The sequence below is a fragment of the Arachis hypogaea genome, chromosome 5, assembly GCF_003086295.3.
Source record: "Arachis hypogaea cultivar Tifrunner chromosome 5, arahy.Tifrunner.gnm2.J5K5, whole genome shotgun sequence".
NCBI lineage: Eukaryota > Viridiplantae > Streptophyta > Magnoliopsida > Fabales > Fabaceae > Arachis > Arachis hypogaea.
Genome location: NC_092040.1, coordinates 2,421,974 through 2,447,557, shown reverse-complemented (window position 1 = coordinate 2,447,557; position 25,584 = coordinate 2,421,974). Strand labels below are relative to the sequence as shown.

The 25,584-nt window shown below is 35.3% G+C and overlaps 1 protein-coding gene across 4 annotated transcripts; it reads right to left on the bottom strand.

Annotated features, from left to right (window-relative positions):
- Positions 1–221: 221 nt before the first annotated feature.
- Positions 222–19,127, bottom strand: LOC112800145 (transcription initiation factor TFIID subunit 1-like). Of its 4 annotated transcripts, none has more exons than XM_025842249.3 (21): positions 18,390–19,127; positions 17,954–18,060; positions 16,112–16,174; positions 15,897–15,942; positions 14,258–14,500; positions 13,769–13,890; positions 12,072–12,222; positions 10,723–11,833; positions 9,801–10,003; positions 9,357–9,594; positions 8,426–8,762; positions 7,910–8,119; positions 7,666–7,758; positions 6,938–7,141; positions 5,709–5,915; positions 4,545–5,031; positions 4,163–4,347; positions 3,883–4,008; positions 2,664–2,720; positions 1,055–2,053; positions 222–900 (listed from the first exon to the last, which is right to left on the bottom strand). In XM_025842249.3, the coding sequence occupies exons 1-21, from the start codon at positions 18,433–18,435 to the stop codon at positions 538–540; spliced, it is 5,598 nt and encodes a 1,865-aa protein (XP_025698034.1). In that variant the 5' UTR covers positions 18,436–19,127; the 3' UTR covers positions 222–537. The 4 variants fall into 4 exon arrangements, with proteins under 4 accessions (XP_025698034.1, XP_025698035.1, XP_072052337.1 ...); XM_025842250.3 differs by having other exon boundaries at positions 13,784–13,890; XM_072196236.1 differs by having other exon boundaries at positions 15,846–15,942; positions 18,390–19,126.
- Between the last annotated feature and the right edge of the window lie 6,457 nt (positions 19,128–25,584).

Below are 25,584 nucleotides of genomic sequence, written 5' to 3'. Positions count from 1 at the left end.
GGCTGAAAGTGATTACACGAACGACAATAAATCGGAATTGTTTTTACTTAAGCCCTTGAAATGCCAATGGCTTTACGAATCAAACACTTAAAATGTCTCAAAATGCCATTTGCTCTAACACATATATTGGGTGGTCTACTTTTATCTGCTCAAGATGACGAGGTTCTTACGTGCAACTATTCTAAGCATCTATTTGAAATGACTTATAAAACAGAAAGAACTATTGAAAGCTCCGATGTTTTCATTTAAAATATGAACATGTAAATAACTTTTATAACACTATAACAGTCCTCTTGATTGATGACATATATATTTATAACCCTAGTACCCTACTTATCTGCTCGACTTTGTTTAGCCTTCTAAGAGAATTTTTAAATGGAAACATCCTGATCTACACTTACACGATGAAAAATTAATGAGACTATGGGGGATTGGTACAGAAAACACTCATTTCTTTTAACACAAGAACTTACACTAATTAAAAAAAATTAAGACTGCTCTACCTAATCAAATCATGATCTGAATTTTACATGACATTTAGAAATCTCTATTCTCAATACCAGCTTCCGCTTCAGTGAGGTGTTCATCATTCTCATTCAATAAATAATCACAATATTCCAGAAGCATATCTGCAAGGGGTGGAATCCCAGGATTTCGCCCATCGTTATACTTATGAGCATTATAAGTTATTTGCCAAACATCGTGTCTGAAATCCTCTCTGCTCTTGTACTCCATATTCCGAACCCTCTCCCGGATTCGAGCAAGATCCATAGGCCTCTCTATAATGTCCAGGTAATCAGGAGCCTCTTTCTTGGAAACCGGTTTCATAAAAAGATATGACAGCTCATACTTATCTTTCATGGCATCCACAATGCTCTCCAATATGTTTGCTAAACCAACCTATAATGGAAAGTTGAATTGAAACATACAACTCAATCCAAGTGAAACAAGAGCTAAATGGTAAGACCTACCATCACAGCCATGAAAAAAAATCCTTTGATAAAAAAGCACCACCACAAGATAAAGGAGATAACAACTAAGGAACGAAATGTACCTCTCCCCCTCCCCCTCTTCGCCGTTTTGTTGGCGGCATCAAGTCTGCGCCACGTTTTTTCGTGCTCTTGTCTCTGTCTAGCATCCTCTTATCATATCTTCTAGCTCTGGGGTCATCTAAATAGTCGTCTGTAAATTCGGGCTTTTTCTTCTTCTTTTTCTTCTTCGCCTTTTGCCGTTCCTCCTCCTCCCTCTCTCTTCTAATATCTTCTTCGAATCTTTTTATCTCGTCTAACTTCTCTTGCTCTCTGAGCATCCTAACTTCTTCTTTGTGGTGTCTTCTAGCCCTTTCTTCTTTGAGTCTCGCTTCGTTTCTTCGTTTCTCTTGCTCTTCCCACCATCTCCTCTCCTCTTTAGCTTGCCGATACATGGGCTCTGGCTTTCTTTGTTTCTCAAAATTGGCCAGTTCAACAATTCTCTTGGTTTTTCTGTGTTCTAGTCGTTTGTTTCCATAAGGACTGTCAAGGTCCACATCAACAATCTCCTTTGCAGGTTTAATAACAAGCTTTTGATGATGTCTCTCCCTCTCTATATCTGTAGGTGGCCGAAATTTAATTGGGACCTTGGGAGAATCAACCTGACCTCTAGCAGAATCAGTAGGAGGCCGAATAACGATAGGACGTCTTACAGATTCAGCCTGTGTATCATCTGGCTTCACTTTTTTAGGAAAAATTATTCTATTAACCTTAGCAGACCTAGCAGTTTCAGAATCAGATGTGACTGGCTTCTCAGAACTCTGCAGGTTTTCTAAAGCAGGTTTATCAGAAGACTTCTCAGTGGAGATGCATATGAACTTCAATTTTGTGGAATTGTCAACTGAAGGGGTTTTGGGTGCAGTTTTAGGCACCAACTTTTTCGTGAGGCTTTTCTGCTGGGACTGATTAGAGGGATCCAAAATGATAGACTTTCCAGATGGTTTTTCAATGTCTGTAGATTCAATCTGTGCTTCTAGATCTTCACCATATTTTGGACAGTTCTTGTTGGTCCTCATGTGCCCAAGCTGGTTCATCAACAAAATAATTACTACTGTACCCATTGGATGCAAAATCTTCTATGAAACGAAAAACATCCCTTACAACACTTGATTATTTGGAAGAATTGCTCAAAGAAATCATATAGATATAAAAATATAAGAGATAAATATATCTTTAGTTTCTTGATATAATAAACTTGTATAGACCAAAATATATTTTTACCCATCAAAACATAGTAAATTCAGATTTTAATCCCTAATCCCAAATTATCTTTATTGCTTTACATCCAAACATCCAAAATATTTTGTTTAACTCCCTACATTTATTTGCTTGATCTTTTACTCCTGCATCAAAGTAGTATGTTTGTTTCAAGTCCTAAACAATTATAATAATTTGATTTAAGTCATTTTGAATAATATAATCAAATTATCATAATTTTCAAGGGTCGAAAAACAAATTTAAGATATTTACAAAGACAACATATTTGAGTTGTTTTTATAAACATTAGAAAAGTGAATTGAAGATGTTGGTTAACAGATAAAAAATTAATACACCTCTTACAACACATAAAAAACTAATTTTCTGGAATAACTAAAGGTTACTAGGTTATATTAATACAACTCAAAATACACGCACCTGGCCACATGCTCCACAAACAAAAGTTTCCCTGGATGGTTTTTTCTCCTTAAATACCTGGTTCACCAGATATAAATGAAGAGGAGTTAAAAATAAAAACACTAACAATGGTACTGATTACTGAAACAACCAACAATAATCCATTATTCACAGTTCACATACATACACAGAGAGATCAACCCTAAAGCTTCAAGCTTTTACCATATCTGCAAAACATGTTTCTATATGGTACATGATACACCTAATAAATTATTCCATACATCTTATGCCATAGGATTTGGATCCTCTAAAGTTTGAATTTCACTTTAGAGAGTAAAGTGTGATCTTCTACCCTTGGATAGTTTCTCTTTCATATTTATTCTTGGTCTCACCTATAAAATCAATGGTGAGAAATCACACTTTACTCTCTAAAGTGAAATTCAAACTTTAGAGGATCTAAATCCTATGCCATAAGTCATAAACGATAAAAAGCCCCGAACTGTCTGAAACGGACATCTTAAAAACAGTTTAAGCCCTTCATTCAGACAAAAAAAAAAAGCAGTTACCACAATTAAATTGTGGATTTGACATTCAGAGTTTAACTTAAGTCATGTGTAAGTTGCCAGAGAATTGACTTATTGTCCCAAAAATGTAAAAGTGTGCTACTTGAACATGTAAGGAATGACTTTCTATTTGGGATGAGGAGAGCAAAGAAAATAATAGTAGACTGAAATAAATATGATACTTAGCAACACATGAGAAACAGAGATCGATGGAAGAAAGACCATAACTTGAGACTTATAATCAAAAGTTATATAAGTAACCCAACTGGTTCCCCTAACTTATCCCACTTCATAGACGTGTACGTTTCAATTAACCTAAAGTCATTGTAGCATAACAACCATAAGGATAATTAATACTTCTCAAAGAATACTTGTCGACAGAAAAACACCAATCTGGAGAAACAGATTCAACAATCTATACAATCCTAATTTGCCAAAAAATTGGGGTATAAAATAATAATTTATTACTGATTAAGTATTATTAATATCAGTATAATAAATGAAAATAACAAAAGGTTTCCATATAGGCATGAATGCATTTGTTGCTCGCTTAATAAACTACCACAATTATACACATCAGAAATTTCAGAGTGACATACTATATAGCTTTCAAAATTAGAATGAACCACTATAACTGAATTGCATATGGGAAGAAGACGGTGATAAATTACAATTACCTTGATTGCTCCTTCTCCTATATTTAGTTTAAGTTTTTTATTAGGTAGACTAATAGGTGCAATTTCATTCTTCTTTGCTTTTGTGACCTTCACTGATTTCGCTTTTTTAGCAGGAAAAGTTTCCTCCTGCCACAACATATATAATAGAACAATTAAGCATAATGGACAGAATAGTAACCGTTTACATGACTACTTATGATCTGAGCTTCACGCAAAACTCTGAAATAGTTGTGCTAAACAAAACAGACAACAGTACAAGACTAGAGGGAAGTTGCCTTGCCTCCCTGAGATCTGTAATTGCATCATCTTTCAAATGAATGGTTCCATCTAGTTGTGAAGTATTTGTTACTTGCTTATTTTGTTCAGTACTGTCATAGATGATGAATTTTGGTGGCGGCTTTGGTACCAGTCTAGCTTCTTCCACAACTCTAGCTTTCTTCTTTTTCTTCCTGTCAGCTTCATCATCTGGATTAAACAGCAAATTTGAGTTCAGCTTCAAAAAAGTCATTTCAACTTGCAACTTATAGTTACTTACGGCAGAAGTACATTGATTCATATTTTTATACAAATTCTTGTCTTATAATATATAATTATACATGCTGACCACAAAAAAGACGAAAGAAAAAGAGCAAGTCATTACAATGACAAATAATATATCGTACCATCCATAAGCAACCTGCATAATTCGGCAGCCTCAGCCTCTTCATCTTCTTTTTCCTCCCTAGCTTGGGCTGAGGTTGGGTGTCTTCTCATTTTGAGACCCTTAACACCATCTCCCTTATCACGTTTCAAGTCATTGGTACCCTCTTCTCCCTCTTCAAACTCCTCAGCATCAAGTAAATTTTCAAGATCACCAGCAAAAGAATCTAGATCACTGTTCTCTTCTGAATCACTCTCATTTTCATCACCATTTACAGCTGAAAGACTCTGAAGTTGTCGATCCCAGATCTCTTGGCACTTCTCTCTGGTCTGTTGCTGTAACTGAAGAAAAGACATTCGCTGGCCACGAGCATATTTGCTGATAGTAGTTGGATCGACCTTAACCCCAGATGCAGCCTGCTCACTTGAAAGTTTGCGTATCATAGCAATGCGATGCCATCTTGTTTGTTTTGCAATGACTTCCTCAGCAACATTGAATTTAAGCAGCACCTGTTATAAGAGCATACTTGAGATAATAAATAGAAATCAACATGGATGAAATATGCTATCCCTTCACAAAACTAGTAAACAAAACCCAACAAGACAAAAGGATGAGAAGCCAACACACACACACACACACACACACACACACACACACACAAAAACCTGAAGGAAGTAATACTTAAAGATGTCTGAAAACAAAACAAAAACTTGTCTAGATAAAATCCACACACACACACACACACACACACACACAACGAAAAAGAACAAAAATAGAACGGAATGGCAACAGGTGAAGTCTCAATTTGAATGGTATCATGATGCAAAGCATCCGGCGTTACATGGGGTCCGGGGAAAGCCCGCACCTAAGCTACAATGTGAGCAGCCTAACCTGATGCAAGCATCAGTGGCTGATTCCACATCCAAGAACCCGACCTTAAGGTCAAATGGAGACAGCTCAAACGCAAAGACAACTCAAGAAAGGAGAACAAGAAGGTGCCTTCTGAATACTTATCCTATTCAAATAAAAATTGCCTTTAGCTTAGTGGACCACATTTTTAGTATGAATTAAGCACTTTGCAGAACTAACAAATATATATATTCCTCAAGTTCATGATGGAAGCAATTCAACGAGATAATCTCTAATTATCTCAGATTTCCTCATAACTAATCTAAAAAAGACCCACCTCCCGTGCAGCCTCCATGCTTAATCTACGGAGATCAGCATCTGTACCAGTAACAGTGGAACCACCCCGGCCAGCAGCAGCTTTCTTCTTCACCACTGCACTAGACACTGGTGCCTTTGGAGGTGCCCGAGCATAGCTAAATCCCAAGCCACGGCCAGATGGATCCCCGACACCAGTGATTTCCATTCGTTCAATATTTTCCTTACCCTGCCAAAAATAAAGATAAAAATTTACAGATTTATAAGAAAACTTAACAAATACGAAATCATCAGATAGTGAAAAATTCTCATTACATTGCACAGCAATACTATTTATAATTATTCTTAATGATCCCCACCTTCCAACAGCTAATTCCTATTTCAAAATACTAAAATCGAAAACAATAAATAAATGAAAGCAGCATAGCCATTTATTTCCAGCAATAGAAGTAAACCATCACTAAAGCGCTAATAAATGCAACAATACTTTGCTGTCCGAACACAAATTCAAGTATAATAACAGAACAGTTTACATTCATGAGTTGCAGTATATCTTGGCCTTATGTGAATGCTAGAGTAGAATGTTTCAGACTAAATTAAAACAAAATTCATTCAAGTGAAGGCATGATATTATTAATGGAACATCTCAGAAAGGATAAAGCTTACGACTTGCTGTCGCAAAACTTTTTTCAATTAAGGGATGAGAAAGATAGAAGAAATAGAAAATATAAAAAATAATTAGTTTTTTTTTTTTCTGTATTTGGGCCTTGGCACAAGATTTGTGGTGAACAACCAATACAACATTACAAAGCTTCAAAATCTTGTATAAAATTAAATACATAATCAAATGGCACTGCAAAAGAACATTGGCAACTCTTGCAAGGAGAAATTAAATGCACATCTAAACAAAGACAAGCAACAATTCAATCATTCTATATTAGTCGGTTCATGATTCATCCATGCCGATTGATTCTTTTTGTTCTCGTCCACCCCCACCCCCACCCGCACCCGCACCCTCTGCTTGCAAAAATATGTATATATATTTTTGCAGTATTTGGGCCTTGCCACGAAATTTGGATTTAAAAAAATCAATAATTGCAGAGTTTCCAAATCTTGTACAAAATAAATAACAAAATGCCACTGTGAAAGAACATTGGCAACTGCATGGAGAAATTATATGCACATCTAACAAAGACAACCGACAATTACATCATTCTAGAACATCTCCAAACTGAATTGAACATGGATCACCTGGCTTGTACAGGCAACAAAGTTGCTACTCAAGTTCCAAGGAGTAATCTGCAGTTCCCTTTCAATATGTGATGCAGCAGCCAGTGCAATCGCTTCATCAGGAAGCCGACTCATTGCAGACGAAATATTAGTAGGGTGTGTTTCGGTTATGCCTAAATGTTTCAGACGGTAGAGGCCAGCTTGCATGCTTTCATAAGCACAAACCTAAAACAGGAATGAGAAGAATAATATTGATCTAAAAATAATGAGCAGTTAGGCACAAGAAACAAGATTCAGGACATAGATTGACAAGCAGCCAAAAAAATTTTCAAAAAATACGCACCCACCCCTACTTCCCCTAACCCACACATAGCAAAAACAAATAAATAAAATTAGAAATTATGGAGAGAGAGAGAGTGCAGAACAAAGTTGCATGTAGAATTTATAATTAAAAATTATTGCAATCCAAACAGTAAACCATGAAACTAACGAGGTTATCAAAACAGTACAACGCAGAAAGAGCAAACACACAAGCACACAAATCTATGATAACTCTAATACTTTATCAAAACCCGGCTTTTCATCAACCCATGGTGCACTAAGAAACAAGACCCCAATGAAACAAGCCGTTGATGGACCATCACATCATCACCAACAGATGATCTCCTGTGTTATCATATTGCATTTCAAAAGAAATGTAGTGTTTAATTCCTCACAAAACAAACTGAATGTCATAATACACAACTTACAAGTTCTGGGGTCACCATTTTTCTTAATTCTTCCTCAGACCACATGCGAAAATTTCGCTTTTTAACCAAAATTGACTGTCCATTTGTTCCCCTCTGGCAGCAAGGAAGAAACAAGGAAGAATAATCAGTACTGAAAAATATGATAACGATACATTAAAGCACCTTGAAAAATGAAATGTAGGAATTCTTTTAGCAACCATCTTTAATAAATAACTTCAATAACAACCATTCTGAGCAACAATACCTGTAAAGTGGCATATTCCTTAATCCTTTTACGGAAAGAGGCTTCTGATAGGTAAGGAAATTGTGACAGAAGCTCATCAATACGGACACATGGGAGCAAGAGCCGCTTCTCTGCCGCTTGGAATTCACGGCACATGTGTACTAATAGCCTGTTCATCATGTAAGTCTGAAGATTCTTACTTCCAGGTGATAACACCTCCATCAGAGGCTCCTGCAGAAAGTGATTGAATAAACCATTGTATCCTCGTCGCAATAATGAACTTTATTTTCTTTTTTCATTCTATTGGAAATTTTCCAGATACAATTTTAATAGCTCAATTGCAGTATGCAACAAAGGCAAATTAATCGAGATACATGACACCTTATGTCTGCTTGAAACATTTTGCCATAGAGATTTGCCAAACAATATAAGATTTGTATAGAAATTTCTTAGCTTAGAACTAAGGCAACATTCATAAAAATCGATGAAGACAACTATTAAGTACTGACAAACAAAATATGTAACGATGGTACACACCTGCTGTCCAACAACATTAATTTTATCAATGCGCCTTAGTGATAGCTTTCCCTTTGGTGAGCGTACCAGCAGGTAGTCAGTTAATGGAACTTTATGAGGAAATATAGGTGCTCTATACATATTTGTCTCCAGTGAGGACTGACTGCAGCCAGGTTTCAAGTCCCCAAGGAACGGAGATTTATCAGCTGGATCGAGAGATATAATGTGCCCCAAGCTATTATCAGTGTTGCGTAATAAAGAGCCAGATTGATCATCTGGAGAACACTTTTGATAGTACGTACAAAGCCTTGCACCCATTCCAGCATTGCCCAAAAGTAAAGGCCTTTCCTCACAATACCTACATAGAGGACACATTTAATGTGATTTCCAACACAGTATCTGCAATGATAATCCTATCTGGCAATGAACACAGTACAAAGGAAACCAAGACAATGAGATTTCAAATATAGTCTTTGCAATGCCCATCCTTTGCGAAAACAAAGCAATCAGATTATCACCACTGAAGAAAGAAGTTTGTCGAAAAGGGGGGAGCTTAGTTGCATCAGCCACAAACCAAGTTAGGATGATATTAGGTGCATGCGTCAAGAAATGCATGGGGAACTTGACAAGACAACAGACAAATCACTAGACAAAATGGGGAAGTGTTTATGCATAATTATGTATACTTCAATATGGGTGCTGCATAAGTTCAGTTATCAGGCACCAAAACATATATAAAGCTAACAGCCAGTGGAGGTTTTATGATAAGAAGGTCGCTTGTCAATCAGCAAATAAAGAAATCAGCAAATAGCGGTGAATTTCAGAAAATAGTAATTTAGATTGTCACTCTCCATCTCTTAAAGACGAACTTTTCCTATGGGGCAACAAAATAATAAATATAACTCCAATTTAAAGCACAAACAGAGTACCAAAATAGTTTCAAGCCACTTACTCCATCAGAAAAACATGGCCATCTTTCACGGACAGATCAGACTTTTTCTTGAATGCCCCTGGAGGACGCAGTGACTTATTCTCACCAGGAACCCTTTGTGCCCTTGACCACAAGTGAATCTTTGTCCGTACAAGGTGTAACAATGAATTTGATTGAACGTTCTGTGCAGCAAGTGATTTCTGATCCTCAAGCTCCCTCCCCAAATAAAATGTTTTCACGTTTTCTGATCCCTTGAAATCTGTCGCCCAAAATAATCCCCAGTAAGTTGTGCAAACAAGAGATGAAAATAAGAGACTAAAACAAAAGCATAAGGAAATTAAAATATTAGAGAAAATAATCAAAACTGCAAATCAAACTATGATCTTACTATATGTTTAGAGAGAGAGAGAGAGAGAGAGAGAGAGAGAGATTAATGCCAGAGGAAAGAAAAACAAAATTGACAACCTAGCTTTTTAGCAGCTTTTGCTTTAACAGAAGCTAGAGTTTCTTCAGCATCAACATGTAGTTTTGTCCCCTTGCCACCCAAGCTCTTCATAATAATTTTCATGGGTCCCTGTGTTGACAGTTTTCTCTGTTCTCTGACAACAACCTCACTATCATGGGGATACCATAATGCTTTAGGACGGTGAAAATTTGCAATATCTTTACTGCAAGAAAATTAATAAGATTATAAATACATAAATATGCAATGTAGAAGACAACAGATAGCAGGAAGAAAAATACAATAAAATAAAACAAAAAATCATATTTGATATGTACCACTCAAAACAAACTAGAAATGCAAGAACTTGATAACTGGCATACGTAATGCCTATGTTATGAGAGGCAACAGATATATCATAGAATGCGTAGGATTAGTGATGACTAATTACAGGTGCACCATGGGAAGTGTCAGATATTACAACTAAGGAACACATTCTTACGATACACATGAGTGAACATTAATACAGATGTTCAGAGATAATAATAATAATCAGATTTTTTTTTAAGTAGGAAGATCATCACGAATGCCAGCAATACTTGTCAATTTTAGAAAAACCATATTTAAGATGATTGGATCTGTATCCAATAAGATAACTCCAAAAAAAACACCGAGATGCAAGGAACAAGAATACAACAAAAGCATGCAGCAAGTATGTCCCAGTCAATCCAAACATCAAAAATAGGAACACCATTGGAACAACTTGAGCAGAACACCAAAGAGGAGCCACAGACATAATTTCATTGTAAACTAACTTAAAGGTCAAAAGCACACTCCAAAAATAATTCTTTAACAGGATATTATTATTGTTTACTTGATTTCTTTCCATGCAAAAGTAAGAAGGCAGAGTCAACAAACCCATAATTAATAATTATAAATTCTTACTTGCTCAACTTCAACTTCATTGTCTGCAGCTTCAGTGCAGGTTGGGAGTGGAAAATTTTGACACCATGCGCTGAGCGTTTCTTAGAATTTGACTTCAGTTGCTGAGAAGTTTTCCTGTTTGAATAATGTTTATCATTAGCAACATATCGCCATCCATATTGACCTCCCTGTACTGGTAGCTCAGAATCCCCACTGCTTGATTTTAAGGAACGAGTCAAAATCATAGCCCCAGCATGAAGGTGAAGATGGCTACTATTCTTGTTATCCAAAACTTCGAAGTGCATTTGGTCATCTTCAAGATCAAAGATAAGCTTTGGTTTAACAGAAGGTTTATTGAACTCCCATATAATATTGTCTAACCAAGACCCCTCAGCCAGGTCTCTATTTTGAGACATCACCTTGGTAAAACGCTTTACATGGCCAAGCTCATTATGCTTTTCAGACGTGTACTCCGCTCTTCCATCTGCATAACCAGTGTCATCCATCTCTGATCTGGATTCTAACCTCAAAAGCTGGGGATGAAATAGATTTTTAGATAATAAATCAGTTTTAGCATCAGAAGAGTCCCTTGAGCCAATTGGTTCCAATGATAAAGGAGAGCTGCACATGGAAACATTACTTTTTTTCTCCTCCATTATTTTCTGGGGCTCCAACTGTATATTCTGTATCCCACTTTCAATTTCTATTTCACTACCACCAGAGGCTCCCAACTCTGGTCCCGAAATTTCACAGCTCTCAAAATTAGTGTCACTTACAACAGGAGAATTGCCCCAAATGATTTCATCTTCCCAATCTTGCTGATCAAGAGGATAAAAGTTGGCTGACAAGACATAAGTATCTTTCCATGGAAGCTCATTCGTGAAATCGCCTTTCATTGGTTCAGCACTAAGACAAGAGTCCTTTTGTTGTCGATCATCTTTCGCAGGTGTTGAGGCATCCCCATGAAGAAATCCAAATTTTGGAAATTCCAAATCAACATCATTACTTTCTGATGCATCATTATGGACTACACAAGCCTGTTTGGTCAGTGAAAGACTAGAGAATCCCTTGAGGAATGCCTCTTCATCCTCTTCTACAATATCATCAGATAAATCCAATGATTTGTATCTATCTGGAAATACAACAGGAGAGAAAAGCAGCCAATTAGTACAGAAACCACAAAGACACATTGTATAGAAAGCACATCATTTTGCCATTAAAATCTCTCAACTGCTAAATTACAACCACATGAAATAGCGATCGTGTTAAAACTATTTCACTTTTCCAATAAAACCTCTCATAGAATAGCACAATAGATTCACATTTGCAAACAAAACCCACACAAATATCCCCAATATCTAGGTAAGTACCGTGTGTAACAGAATGCCGATGCTCTCTCCTTTCTCCTTTCCTCAGAGGTTCATGAATACCAAAGATTTCAGAGAAGCGTAAAATTTCCATCCCATCTTCCACATACAAAACTGGCAACGGCGTAGACCTTTTCAGAACTTCAGGCCCTTCCTGTTTGTTTCATCAATTAAGACATTAACATGTCAATAGAAAGTCAACCATGATAATTTTATAATCCTGTCAACAAAAATGTATCAAGATAGACAAAATTATTATTAGTTTATTCAACATGAACTGAGCTTTTGCCAGTGTAGTACACCTGCACTATATCTACAATTACTACTTTTACTAGAATGAGTACACCCATAGACAGAATCACAAACAAGGTGCACACAGAGGAACTGACTGACTCTTCTATAACCTATACATTTCCAAAGGCTTTTTACAATCCGGAGAGATATGGGGCAGAAGCAAACAAATGGCTCTATATCTTAACATGCCACTTACAAGGGCTGTTTGTGCATGGAAAATGAGCAAGTCCACCTACCTGTACCGACTAATATAAAAAGTTAGGGGCAACAAAGACCAACCCTAACACATTTTGCCATAGAAGCTTTAATACCAGTTAATAGCTATCTCTCCTAGATGTTTGAATTTTTGGATAGATAAATGAATGACTTTTAGGCCAATCAATGTTTCCCAAGACAAAGAACCATCTATGCTTGAATTTTACATAACTATAAAGGAAGAGAGTGGCATTGACAAGGTTTGTACTCAATACCATTTGGTCATAGGGGGCTCAACCACAAACAGTGAACCCTTTTCCCACAAGACGGGGTAGCCTACAAATGAGACTGATGCCATACAAAAGAATGAGAGACAAGCATTTGTTTGAAACATATTTTTCAATCAAAAGTATATATTTGTTGAAACACTTTGATATTGATAGAAAAAAAATATATTTTATTGCAAAGAAGAGAATGTAAAGAGGCTTCTTTGACACCTAAAGGTATATATTTGTTGAAATACATATTCATGCCATTTGTTTCTACACTTTTTGGGTTCCTGTGGTCTAAATATAACAGTAATCCATTTCTTTTCATATGTCTTGTACACAATGTAAGAACTTTAATAACGAATTTGACTAGTGAAGCTTTATTTTAATATTACTTGTAAATTGATTTTCGTTTTGTGAATGCTTTGAGTTAAATGGCCATGAGTTGAGTCATTGTAAGAGATATGATTTCCATTTTTAGTTAAGAGTTTCACCCGCGGGTAAAAGGAATTTGAAAGCCGTCATTAAATCAATCAGCTTTCTTAGTAGCATGGTCGTTCTGCTACTTAACATGCCTTATTAAACAGAATATTAGCCCTCTTTTAATCTGGTCCAAAAAATATAAACAAAGTCCTTCATCATCTTTTTCTAAAATTATCTGGTCCAAAAAATATAAAGAAAGTCCTCCATCATCTTTTTTTGAAGTTTCAAACGTTACACTCGTTCATAGTCTCGATTAAGAGTCTACAAGCATTCTAAAACTAAAACTAAAAGCAATCATGATAGAACTCAAGGTCTACCTTGTCGCACCTTTAAACCAGTGTATTCCCATAATCATCAGAAAATTACGTCATTTAAATATCAATCAAGTTAATAAACATTAGACGGATAGAAAGGAGGTGAAAGCAGACATATAGTAAGCAGGACGAAAATGAAACCAACCTCAAGTGTCTTTACCTTGAAGGCCAATTCTTCAGTCTGCTGCAACCCAACTTGTACATCACGTTCAAGCGCACTGTCTTTGTCTTCTTTAGATGCATCTACAACACTCTTTTCCTGCTCCCCTGAAAGAGAAAAGCTGACGTAAGTGAACTACAATACTTCAATTTGCTTCCCCTACCATTTATGGTTTTGAAAGCATTATCAAGAGGAGTCTACCAACCCATTGAATAGGTGGACTAAAGTGACACCAACAGACTTTTATAAGGACCTGGCCAACATTTAGGCATTGTTTTACATTTTGATAAACAGAAAAATGGACTTACTTCACCAAGGCACTTTCAAACAAAGAAACATTTTTCTTACATCAACTAGAAGTACTTCTTCACATATCAAATTTAAACTATATTGGCACAAAACCACACCTTTAGTCGACTGTACAGAAAGTACAACAGCAATACCAGTGATGCATGTCAGGTAAATAAATATTACCAGCCAATGAGACAGCTTTAGAATCATCAACTCCATCTTGTTCCTTGTCAGATTCTTCATCATAATTTTCATCATCAAAGACAGAAGTTCTAGACCCTAGAGCTTCCAGGGAGGCTTCAGCAGCGAAAAATTCCTTTTTTGGGAGTAAATAGTCCTCTTCATTTGCAGCTTCAGTCTCTGGGCCATCGTACTCCTCATCAATATCTTCATAATCAACTGCATCTTCAGCCTTTTCGATAGAGTCTAAACATTAGAAGAATCCCAGTTAGTAAGTTAAACAGATAGCTTCACTAGACATTAGAAACCCAAGCAAAGCAAGACTTCCAACAGAGCGTGCATGTCAGAAGAATTAACTGTAATTGTTAACACTTGCTATTAAAGTTTAATAATAAGATTCTCTTCTAACAGACTAACAATTTAGCAAAGAAAAGCATATCTATGATTAAGAAACAGACAAGTATAATCTAGTTGACAAACTACAAATGACAAAGCATATCAGATGATGTCTGAAAAGTAGCATAAAATTTGGCCCATTAACACAGAAATCCCAGGGAAAGAGATGATGTGTTTCTTTTTTTTTTTTGTCAGAATATAAGTATATGATCTCCATTAGGTTTATAGGTTTAGGATGAAACTTTGACAAGAATGAAGATATATGCAGAGCAGGTAATCCTCCCGACAGAAAAACATAAAACTAGATAAACATCGTCATACAAATATTCAGCAACTTTGTGTAAAAGAAAATATGCTCCACCAAGGATTTGGACAACATAAAACTATTTCCCCATATGTGTGTGTTATGTGTGGAGCAAACTAGAATCAGGATAATCTCAATTTTTGCATTTCCCTGTGGCTGAAATTTTAGGAAAGACTTTTTTGGTACCTTGGGTGAGTGTTTGTGGTGCCCCCACTATCTTAGATCAGTATCTCTTTACTAGGTTTTTCTAGTTCTACTAATAAGAGGCAAAATTTTGGTGCCATTGTGCAGCATACACCACTGCTTAGAGTATTTAGTTAGAGTCCAATTCCACGCCTACAATGAAAGATTTTAAGACATGCAAGTTTTATCAGATATGATTTGAAGTTTGGCCTCTATTTAGTGTTAAACTCGTGATCTTTTTAGAGGTCCTTTTCACTTGGATAAGTTTGGAGATTGGAAAGCTACACTACATAGAAGGCTTTTTGCTTTTGTTTGATTTTTGCCCTTCTATAACACTTCCTGTAAACACTAATGGACAGCTATGGTTTCGTGCATTTTTGTTATAAATTACAAGTCACTTTCTTAGTCCTTCAGCTGACATGAAGGCCTAGCCCTTAGTAATAGGTAGCACTAGCCACAATTACAAACCTTCTATTTTCCAAAATAAAAAATTAGTTTTCTTATGAACCATTTACTGTAGAGAAGCACCACCACCAGGAGACACATGGTTTTGGATGTAAGAAGGAACTACTTTGTTTCAATGGAAAGAAAATAAAAGTTACTTCTCTCTCTGAAATTTCCACCAAGCAAACTTCATTTTGGAAAGTACTTAAGCATAAATAAAACACAGGCGAAGTGCTCTCAGTGGATGAGGGAAAAAAATGATACCAACAGAATATCAAAAACTGCATGATATAGTTTCCTGGCAGACAACTTCACCTTGTTCAACAACATCAGGTGGTGTTTGCGGTGATTTTCCTGACAACTGCAAGCAAGACACCATTATTTTCATCATCAAACAAGATGAAGATGTGGAAGCAACTAAATATAGAAGGAAGAGTTGAACGTTAGACACTTGTTGATCACATCAGCATAACATTTTGAATACTATAAAATCGAATAGAGCCAAAACAATGAAATTCATAACTGCTTACATCTATATCTGTCAGTGATGAATCCAACTTTCCGGCCAATGCATGAATATGCTCCTTTGCATCCTAGAAAAAGAAAAAGTACACACACACTCTCTTATTTAGCACCAAGCACAGTTTCTTACCGAGATGCATAAGCAAAAATGAATTCAGAAGGTGACAACAAAGAGAATAAGCAATAAAAGTCCCTTGCAACCATAATAAAAGATTTACATAAGCAGCTCAAAGCTATAGAAAAAGACACATTTTATTATACAATAAGCAAAATACGGTCAGCATTCTAAAATCGCTACATATGGGATCATATATTCATTTATCTCTCTCCCTCGTATAGAAACATCTATGTTGGACAGGGCATCCTAGTATCTCCAAAATTTTAAGACAGAGAAAACATATACAGCTAATCAGGCTCCAACACTTCAGAGAATTTAAAAGTAAATAATCCATGCATGATTGTATAGTATAGCTTTTCTATCAAAATCAAATGTCATGTTACAACAGACCTTCATTCCTCTCAGCCTAAATGGAAGGCAAGCAAGTGAGCACAAAATGCACAAATCTACCCTCCATTACCTATACATTAACAGCCATTCATCTGCTTAGTCTTAAATTATATTGTATCCTTCAAAAGAATACTTACGCCATCCAACCAATACAAAAACAGTCTCTTAAACTCTGACTTTTAACAAACAACTCAACTATTTAGAAGTGATTTCCCTAAAACTAAAGTAATTATTTCAACTTAGCTATTTTAAAAGTAATTCTCCCAAAAGTTGCACCAAATATATGCAAACCCAGTACCAAACAGATGTTTCGTGGTCTGACATAGTATTTAAAAGCATTAAAAAAAATAAAACAAAACAACAGCAATAACAACAACCGACGACGAGAATCGCACAGCATTTAGACTTCACATCACGACCACAGCAGCCACTATGCTCTGTCGCAGCATTGCAGCCAGACACGAAAATAGTGGTGGAAACCTCTTTTATATAAAAATAAAGAGAGAAAGAGGACATACTTGTGATATTAATTTCTATTTTTGAAAAAGCCATAATTTTTTCAATTTAAGTAATATCCATTCAGCCACCAAGAGCAATCTCTCTTCCTATTCCCTATTCATGTACATTTTCTGCCTTTGCCTTTTCTGCTTGTGTGATCTGCATTCTCTGCTTTCAGTTGTTTAGTATATTATACCTATGATTGTGTGTTCTATTTCATTTAGTGATACATTTGATGAATTAGATTTCCTAGAAATATTGAACATCTCTAATCCTATTTTGCTTGATTTATGTATATTATTCATTGTTATATTTTACATTCGTATATACATATATACACTGCTATGCCTGCTGCTATATGTTGCAACACAATCTGCTATATTTTCATAGCAGATTTTGGCTCATTGCTATGAACCGCTATCCACTATTGATTACTAAGGTCATCTCACATTCAGAACTCGGCTACAAATTTGGCATTTAAACATAGTATTTCATGAAGTGTGATCGTAAAGAAACAACGTGTTCCTGCTTAACCATTGTATCATAGGATAAAATCTTTGCACACTAACTAGATCCTCAAAGGACGATGAAGTGCATATAGTTTCTTTCAGCCTAGACATCCACACAGTGCAACTGGCCAGTAAAAGAATCTCTCTCAGGAACCTCACATATCAATCATAAAAACTACAATGGCTTATAAATTTCAGGAAACATGAACTGTTGATTAATAATTACAATGGACGGAGGGAACTATTAAAAAGGAAACAAACAACAGACCTGCAATCTGAACATAACTTATGTGTATTTAAGTTTACAACGAATGTCTAAAGCAGCATAAAATTACCTCGTCAAAGTAATCAGCATCAAGACCACCCGAATTATCAAAATTTCCAAACATGAGGGCTAAAAAACCACTATCCTTGCCAGACTCCTCATATTCTTCTTCATCATCTATCAATTTGAATTAATTAAAATTCAAGTCATCAAACTATGGTAAGGTAACAAACTAGAACATCAAAAAATAAATAAATAAACAAAGGAAAAGAAAAGGCTCCATTAAGAACTCTAGTTCACATTTCTCTGCAAATAACCATGATGTTGAAAGAGTCTAAACAACAAACTAGATCAGATAAAGAACTATATTCCCAGCCTAAAACACCAAGCTACACCATATATTCAACTATGCCAGCTAATAAACTTTTCCAGCTTCTTCTTTCTCATTAGTATTCTCTTTTCAAATGTTCATAGCACTTTAGCAATTTTCCATTGAACAAGCTCACCTTCATCCCTCCCATCTTGCGATGGGTTATCTGAATCGTAGTCCATGTCGTGTTCACCGACCAATGTCTATTCAACGCATTAACCAACACCTCATCAAAGCGAACACTTACACAGCTCAAACCTCAAAATTCCAAATAACTATCTTCATGTTACGAGTTTTCTGCGCCGATGGATGTTCCACCCGCGATCAAATACAATCACAGCTCTCAAAAACCCTCGAATCCTAACTTCACTAACGCACTTCCACTCTGATAATCATGCAAACGAAGAGAACAGAAGTGGAAGAAAAAAGATGAAGTTGGAAAATTAGGTTTTCCTCCCCTTGCGAATTTCCCTCCAAATTCCTCAATCACCGGTTCATTTCCAAATCAATCCAAGCTCGGGAAGTGAAAACCGTTCGTTCCGCGCTCCTAAACCCTAAGATTCCGTGCGCCTTTTCTTCAAGCTATTTCCCCGACGAGATTCAATTCGGAGCCCCAAAAAATAAAAAAAAAGCACCGGTGTTTGGGTTCTCTTCTTCGCCGATCGAAGTAACGAAGGGTTTCGAATATTGTTGAGTCGGTGATCGGAGAAACTGAGTTGCCGCGGTTTGTTTTTGGTTTGGGACAGAGAGCACACGATTATGTTATTTTCAAAAGTGAGATCCTTTCGCTCTGGAAAGAGAGAGAAGGGGCTTATGGCTTATGCTTAAACGCTAATCGCTACTCTGTGCCAAACACCGTCGTAATCGCACCCCTTTTTAATCTCGATTTGGATATTTATAGCTGAAGAGAGAGGATTCAATCATTGATTTATTTTTTCTTTTTCTTTTTGCCAAAATAAAATGAATACTGCTATAAAATTAATGGTGTAAGTGTATAATGTGTACAATGGGCTAAATCTTTAATCCAGTATGAATAAAATAAACATCACTCAATAACCATCCGGATAATAGGGATAATAAATATCTCATAATACTATCCCATAAGTTTAAGTTGATTTTAGAATTGACCTTTCGGATCTAAAACTCTAATATCATATCATGAAAACACTCATCCTAAAAGCTTAAACCTGACAAAAAAATAACACTAATAATTATATCTCTAATACTGAATAACCTCCATTGTACACATTATATAAAATTTTCATTGATTCTCTATACTTTCTCTAATAAAATACATAAAGAAAAAATAATTTACACTAACAAACATAATAGAGTTTAAAATTACGAATATGTTTTAAATCAATTTCCTTTACACATCTGTTCTAAAATATCTACTATTTCTATATTATATATATAATAAATTGAATTTAATTAATTCAATTTACTACTAATATAACTAAATCGAATCTAATTAATTGATGTAATTTACATAAAATATTCAATAGCAGGTAAGGAAAATTAATTTAGAATATTCACATAATTTTAAATTTTATTCCATTTATTAGTGTGAATTATCTTAAAAAATTATATATAAATAAAATAAATCAAATATTTATAAAAATATATATTTAAAAATATTTATATTTTAATATTATGTTACACATCTCCTTTGTGGTAAAAAAAAAGTTAAATATTTGCCAAAAATACATACACATTAGGATTAGGATTTTTTTTCTTATAATAATAAATAATAATTAAAATTAAAAATATAGTTATTTATGTCATGAGAAGAAAGGTGTATAACTTATAATTAAATTATAACAAAATAATAATTTAAAGCTAATTTTAGTTATAAATTTAATATCTTATTGTAAAAGGAATAAAATTTAAAATTTAAAATCACTACTGTACCTCAAGCAGGAGATACATATGAATGAATAAAAATATGTAAAGAGAACTCTTAAATATATTATTTAAACTTATATATAGTGATATTTAAGTTGATTTCTTTTGTTGGACCTTTCTCTAGAATAAATAGATTTTCTTCTCTTAACATTTAAACTCAAAACCATTGGTTATGGGATTAAAGAATTTATTATTATGATTAATCTTGTGTTGATTGATATTTTATAAATTAACAATAATATAATAAAGACAGATTCATACCAAATTAAGGTACTGGATTTGGTCTGGTCTTTTTTTTTTTAAATACCTTTTTTTTCTTTATATTTTATCTGCTAATTTTGTATTAGCTAATATTTCGTACACACTTAAGTGTATATTAGTCCGTTTGGATAGGTTCATAAGTTATTTTTTTTTATTTTTAACTTATAAAAATATATAGTATTAATATTTAGTATAATTTTTTAAATTAAATTGCAACTTTCTAAAAAATTATTTTAATATTTACAGAAAAATTAAAAAAAAATAATTTTTCTCGTAATAAAAAGCTTTTTATGACTCTTTTCTTAAAATAAACACTTTTAATTTAGAACTAAAAAATCAAATACAAAATAACTTATTTATAAATTACTTTTAAAAGTAAATAGCCAAATTAGTCTTCGAAAGATAACCCGATCTCCAAATTGGTCTCCGAAAGAATAAATTAATCAAAAAAGTCCCTGAAAATTTTAAAATTGCTAACGTTAGTCCTTCCGTCTACCTTTTGTTAATTTCGTCATTGACGCCATTAACAGTTGCTTATGTGGCCGTCAGTTTGGCATATCAGCATGTCAACTTGGTGTAGAATAGCTAGTGACAAGATATGTTTCACTATTTATGTCAAATTAGTCCTAGGTATGTAAACCTAATCCTTTCTTCCTGTGAAATGCCATTGTTGCTGCAGCGTTAGATTGATTATGCAGATGCCGAAATTGTTGAGCAACTGCATGATGGGTAGCGTAAGATTTGTGCATGTTTAATAAATATACTAGCTTTATTACGTATTCCAATTGTATTCTCAAATAAGAAGGGGTGGTGTGTAAACTCTCCCACCTTTGTAAATTTGAATTCTCCCTATTAATATAATAGAAATCTATATATATAATTTTGATAATTTTGAATTTGGAAAAAAAAATTAAAAAGGGAGGGATTAAGTATTCTAAAATGAATTCTATGATTTCTATTATATTGTTCTATATTATATTGTTTAGGATTATTAGATCATGTCCTGGATGACCGGGCTTCGTAAGATCCACTAAAACTAAAATAAGTGAAGTGGTCTAATACGGATTCCATCTTATCGATTTCACTTAACTTAATAGTATTGAAATGCATTCATTTCCTATGCATTGACTCGATTTATGATACTATCGGAGTGAAACAAGTAGATCTAAAGAAGAACATGGGTTAGATTCCATTAGTAACAAGTAAATCCTTTAATTTAATATGTAAATGTATGTTAAAAAGTCCCGATATCTTTTTTTGAGGGGGGCAAAAATATCAAGGTCTGAGATGACCCAGAAAGCACTATAAATTTAAGAAAGCCTACTTGGGTATTTAGCATTTACGACAACTGTCGCAATCACACGGAAGCCATGCTTCGAGCTCGTCGCTGCGGTGGCGGAGGAAGAACACAGACCAAGTGTGCTTTTGTGGGCTGAAGACAATAATCAAGAAGTTTGGGACAAAGGAAAATCCAGATAGATTGTTCCATACTTGTCCAAGATACCGGGTGAGTTATGAATATAGTCTTCTTGAAGCTTCTAATTATTTGCGTGGGATTTTGAGATTTATGTAACTTAATGTTTTGCAGAACGGCAGCCGCTGCAATTACTTTAGGTGGGTTGAGGATGATGAGTATGAAGGATTAGATGGTGCAAAGGGAGATGTTAAAACTGATGCAGAAATAGAGAGTGATGTTGTTGTCTTGAACCATAACCTATCATGGAGAATGATGAGCTTAGAAGGCTGAAGTTAAAGCACTTGGGATGTAACTGTATTTTGGATTAATAGTTGTGATTGTGGTTTTTATGATTATGTGTATGTTTTTTAGTGGCAAGTGAAGCAGTTATTGTGAAAATGTGGATATTGTGAACCTTCATAATTTACTATTATTTTATATGAACAAACTTCTGAGTAAACCTGTTGATATGCATGTTCCTATTTTTTAACTATTAAAAAGGTTCTCTACATGCACCATTTTTCTTGATCATAACATAATTTTAGCAAATCAGAAGAAACATAATTAAAATGAAGTAAACTAGGATTAGCATAACATGATCAATGGTTTACGAGTTTTTGTTGTCTCAGATTCAAATAACAACACTGTTTTAGGATGATAATAACATAAAAATAGACGTTGATAGTCAAAAGGGTAAGCTCAAAAAGCTTAACAGAAGTTTGTACTAAGGCTATTCTTACCTAAAGGACTATACAAAAAACAGGGCTATCCAATATACCACAACTACCACATTGTCTACAAATGGCAAATTTTGGCCCTGACAAAATAACAAATACTAACTGCCCTATATTTCATGTCTTCAAATCATTTCATGTCTTTTTTTCTGGGAGGTTTAAAACCCGAAGTTGGAACAAATGTCATGAAGCTAGCAAGCTTCTTGGCTGTTGCGGAGCTGCTACCCTTGATCATTTTAGCAGACACAGCAACTGATCCTGGAGCAACAGGCTTTGGAGAGGCATTTTCCTTTGTCATGGCCTTGGTGACATGGAGTTTTAGAGGCCTTCCTCTACCTTTAGTCTGCAGCAAACAGTTATCATCATTGTCTCAAACAAAACAGATTCTTAATGAATTACAAAGGGTGATATTCAGCAGATACAAGTTACTAATGTTTAATTTAAAACTGAATACAAGATAACCTGAGTAACATTGGTTGAGGTGTGTGATTGTTGTGTCGGTAGAAGCTGAGCATCCTGACTAACAGGAATTTCAATCTGTTTATCTGGAGCAGCTGGTGCTACTGCAGGGAGTGTCTGAATGGACTGAGTGTAAACTACGTCGTTTGCTTCCGGACCAGGTGCACCTTGTGGTGGTGGCACAACTGCAAGCTGCAATTGCATTAGCCTTGCCTTCTCTTGAGTATCGTCTTGCTTTTTCTTGCTGCAAGTTTTCTTGTTATGGCCCATATTTCCACAGTACATGCATCGAATTGGATTATACTTCATTTTCATCTTTGTCTTCGTGCCAATGGGTCCTTCCTTCTCTAGTGGCAGCCATAAAATATTTTTTGGACTTGAAAACCATGCTTACCTCAAATTTTATATCACCAAATTTGGCCTTGTCATTATACTGTGGATGCACAGCTAGACCTTCATCCTTAGAGTCTAACTCTTGGTCAAAGTCTTCTGACTTCCATTCATCTCCATCTGATGATTATTCGTTCAATAAATCATCATCTGAATCTGAAATTACATCAATTCACCACAAAATTGTAATACAAGCAAATAATACATAGAATTATAAAACAAGCAATTTCAATAACTCGTACACAATTAAATAAACAATACCTGCATCAGAGCATTCATCAGATTCGATATCCTCATAGCTGGAGTCATCAGTGTTAATAGCTTTGTCCCTTGCTCTGTCAGCAGTAGGCCTATGCTTCTCCGATCTCTCTGATCTACTTTCTTGGTCCTAGAAGACTGTCCTCCACAACTCCACTATCACTGTCACTACTATATGTAGAATCTCCTATAACTTTTGGAGGCTTGTACAAACTGGCTTCAGCATTCTCATATGAATCATGAGAGTCACTATCATTATCAATTGGAGTTGCCTTAACTTGCCTTCCAAATCTTGTTTTGGATGTATCTTTCACCTTGTTATTGATCTTATCGGCTGTTGTAGGCTTGGCAGAAACTTTAGCAGTCTGGGGTTTAGTCCAAGGCTTGGGCTGATGGATGGGCTTTTTTATGGGCTTATATGTGGATTTATGTGTGGACTTCTGTGAGGGCTGATGTGTGAGCTGAGGTGTGGGCTAATGTGTTGGCTTAGGTTTGGGTTTAGGTGTGGGCTGAGGAGTTGGCTCAGGTATGGGCTTAGGTGTGGGCTCAAGTACGGGCTTAGGTGTGGGCTCAGGTGTGGGTTGAGGAGAGGGTAACTTGGTGGGCTGAGATTTGTTCCTTTTTGGTTGAGGTGATTTTTTTGTGGTCCTAAAACAATGTTGAGTCATTACTTCATTGTGGTCCTTATTCAGTTTCTCTAGAGGTTCAGGGATGGTTGGCAACTGTAGTACATCATCACAATCCTCGTTCATGCAGTCAACCACGTGTGGCTTAGACACTACATGCTTAAAATAATGTTTATGAGGTAATGGTTCCTCCTACAGTCCTTAACCAATGCCAACAGATCAGCATCATTTTCTAGCATCCTCAAGCCATTATCCAGAAGTGTTCCAGGGACTTTCCACAAGCAATCGTTCATCTCAGTATATCTCATTTCTTTATAATATCCCTTCATAAAAAACACGTCTAGAGTGTTTGCTTCTATACCCATTAATACTTCAGTATTATTTGGTTCATAAAACAGATATCCTAATTCATCTATTTTGAACTTCCCACCATGGTGAAATACAAAGGTCATAGAGGGACCTTCCATCTACAACCAAAACAGCAACACACTCAACTATTGGCAATTTTTTTCATAAACAGGCAAAGCAGATTCAACATCAACTATCAAAATAAAAATAAAACACACACATGCATCTATATAGACTGCATTAATAGTTCTCAAATCTCGAAAATAGAGTCATTCATGAATCACCACGAAAACCCTAAGCCTGAACATATTTTTTCAAACCCTAACATTGCAAACAGTAACAATGGATTTCCAACGATCATAGAAGCACATTCATCGGGAGATAAAACCAGAATCAATCTCAGAAACTAACAAAAAAAGGGTAACCTACCTCTCACGCAAGGCAATAGTGTGCCCTTTTCGGTTGACCAAGGTTGTCGCAAACTTGTCACCTTCAACTCCAACACAATATTGTCGTCGGTCTAGACTGTCACACGCCGTTCAACGCTTCGTCTTTGTATAGGTGGGGAACGAAGACGAAGGGATTACAGAGAGATATTGTTTCCAGAAGAGAGATGGAATTAGAGACATGTAACGAAATAGCGATGGAAAATGAAGCGTTGTAAATGGGAGCAAAGAAAACGACGTCGTTTAAGCTTCAGCTGATGTGTCACACTAACGACTAGGTAAGCAGATGTTCACGCTGTTAGTTAAATTATAGACGGAAGGACTAACGTTACCAATTTTAAATTTTTTAGAGACACTTTTGATTAATTTATTCTTTTGGGGACCAATTTAGAGATTGAGTTATTTTTTGGAGACTAATTTGACTATTTTCTCTTATTTTTAATATAAA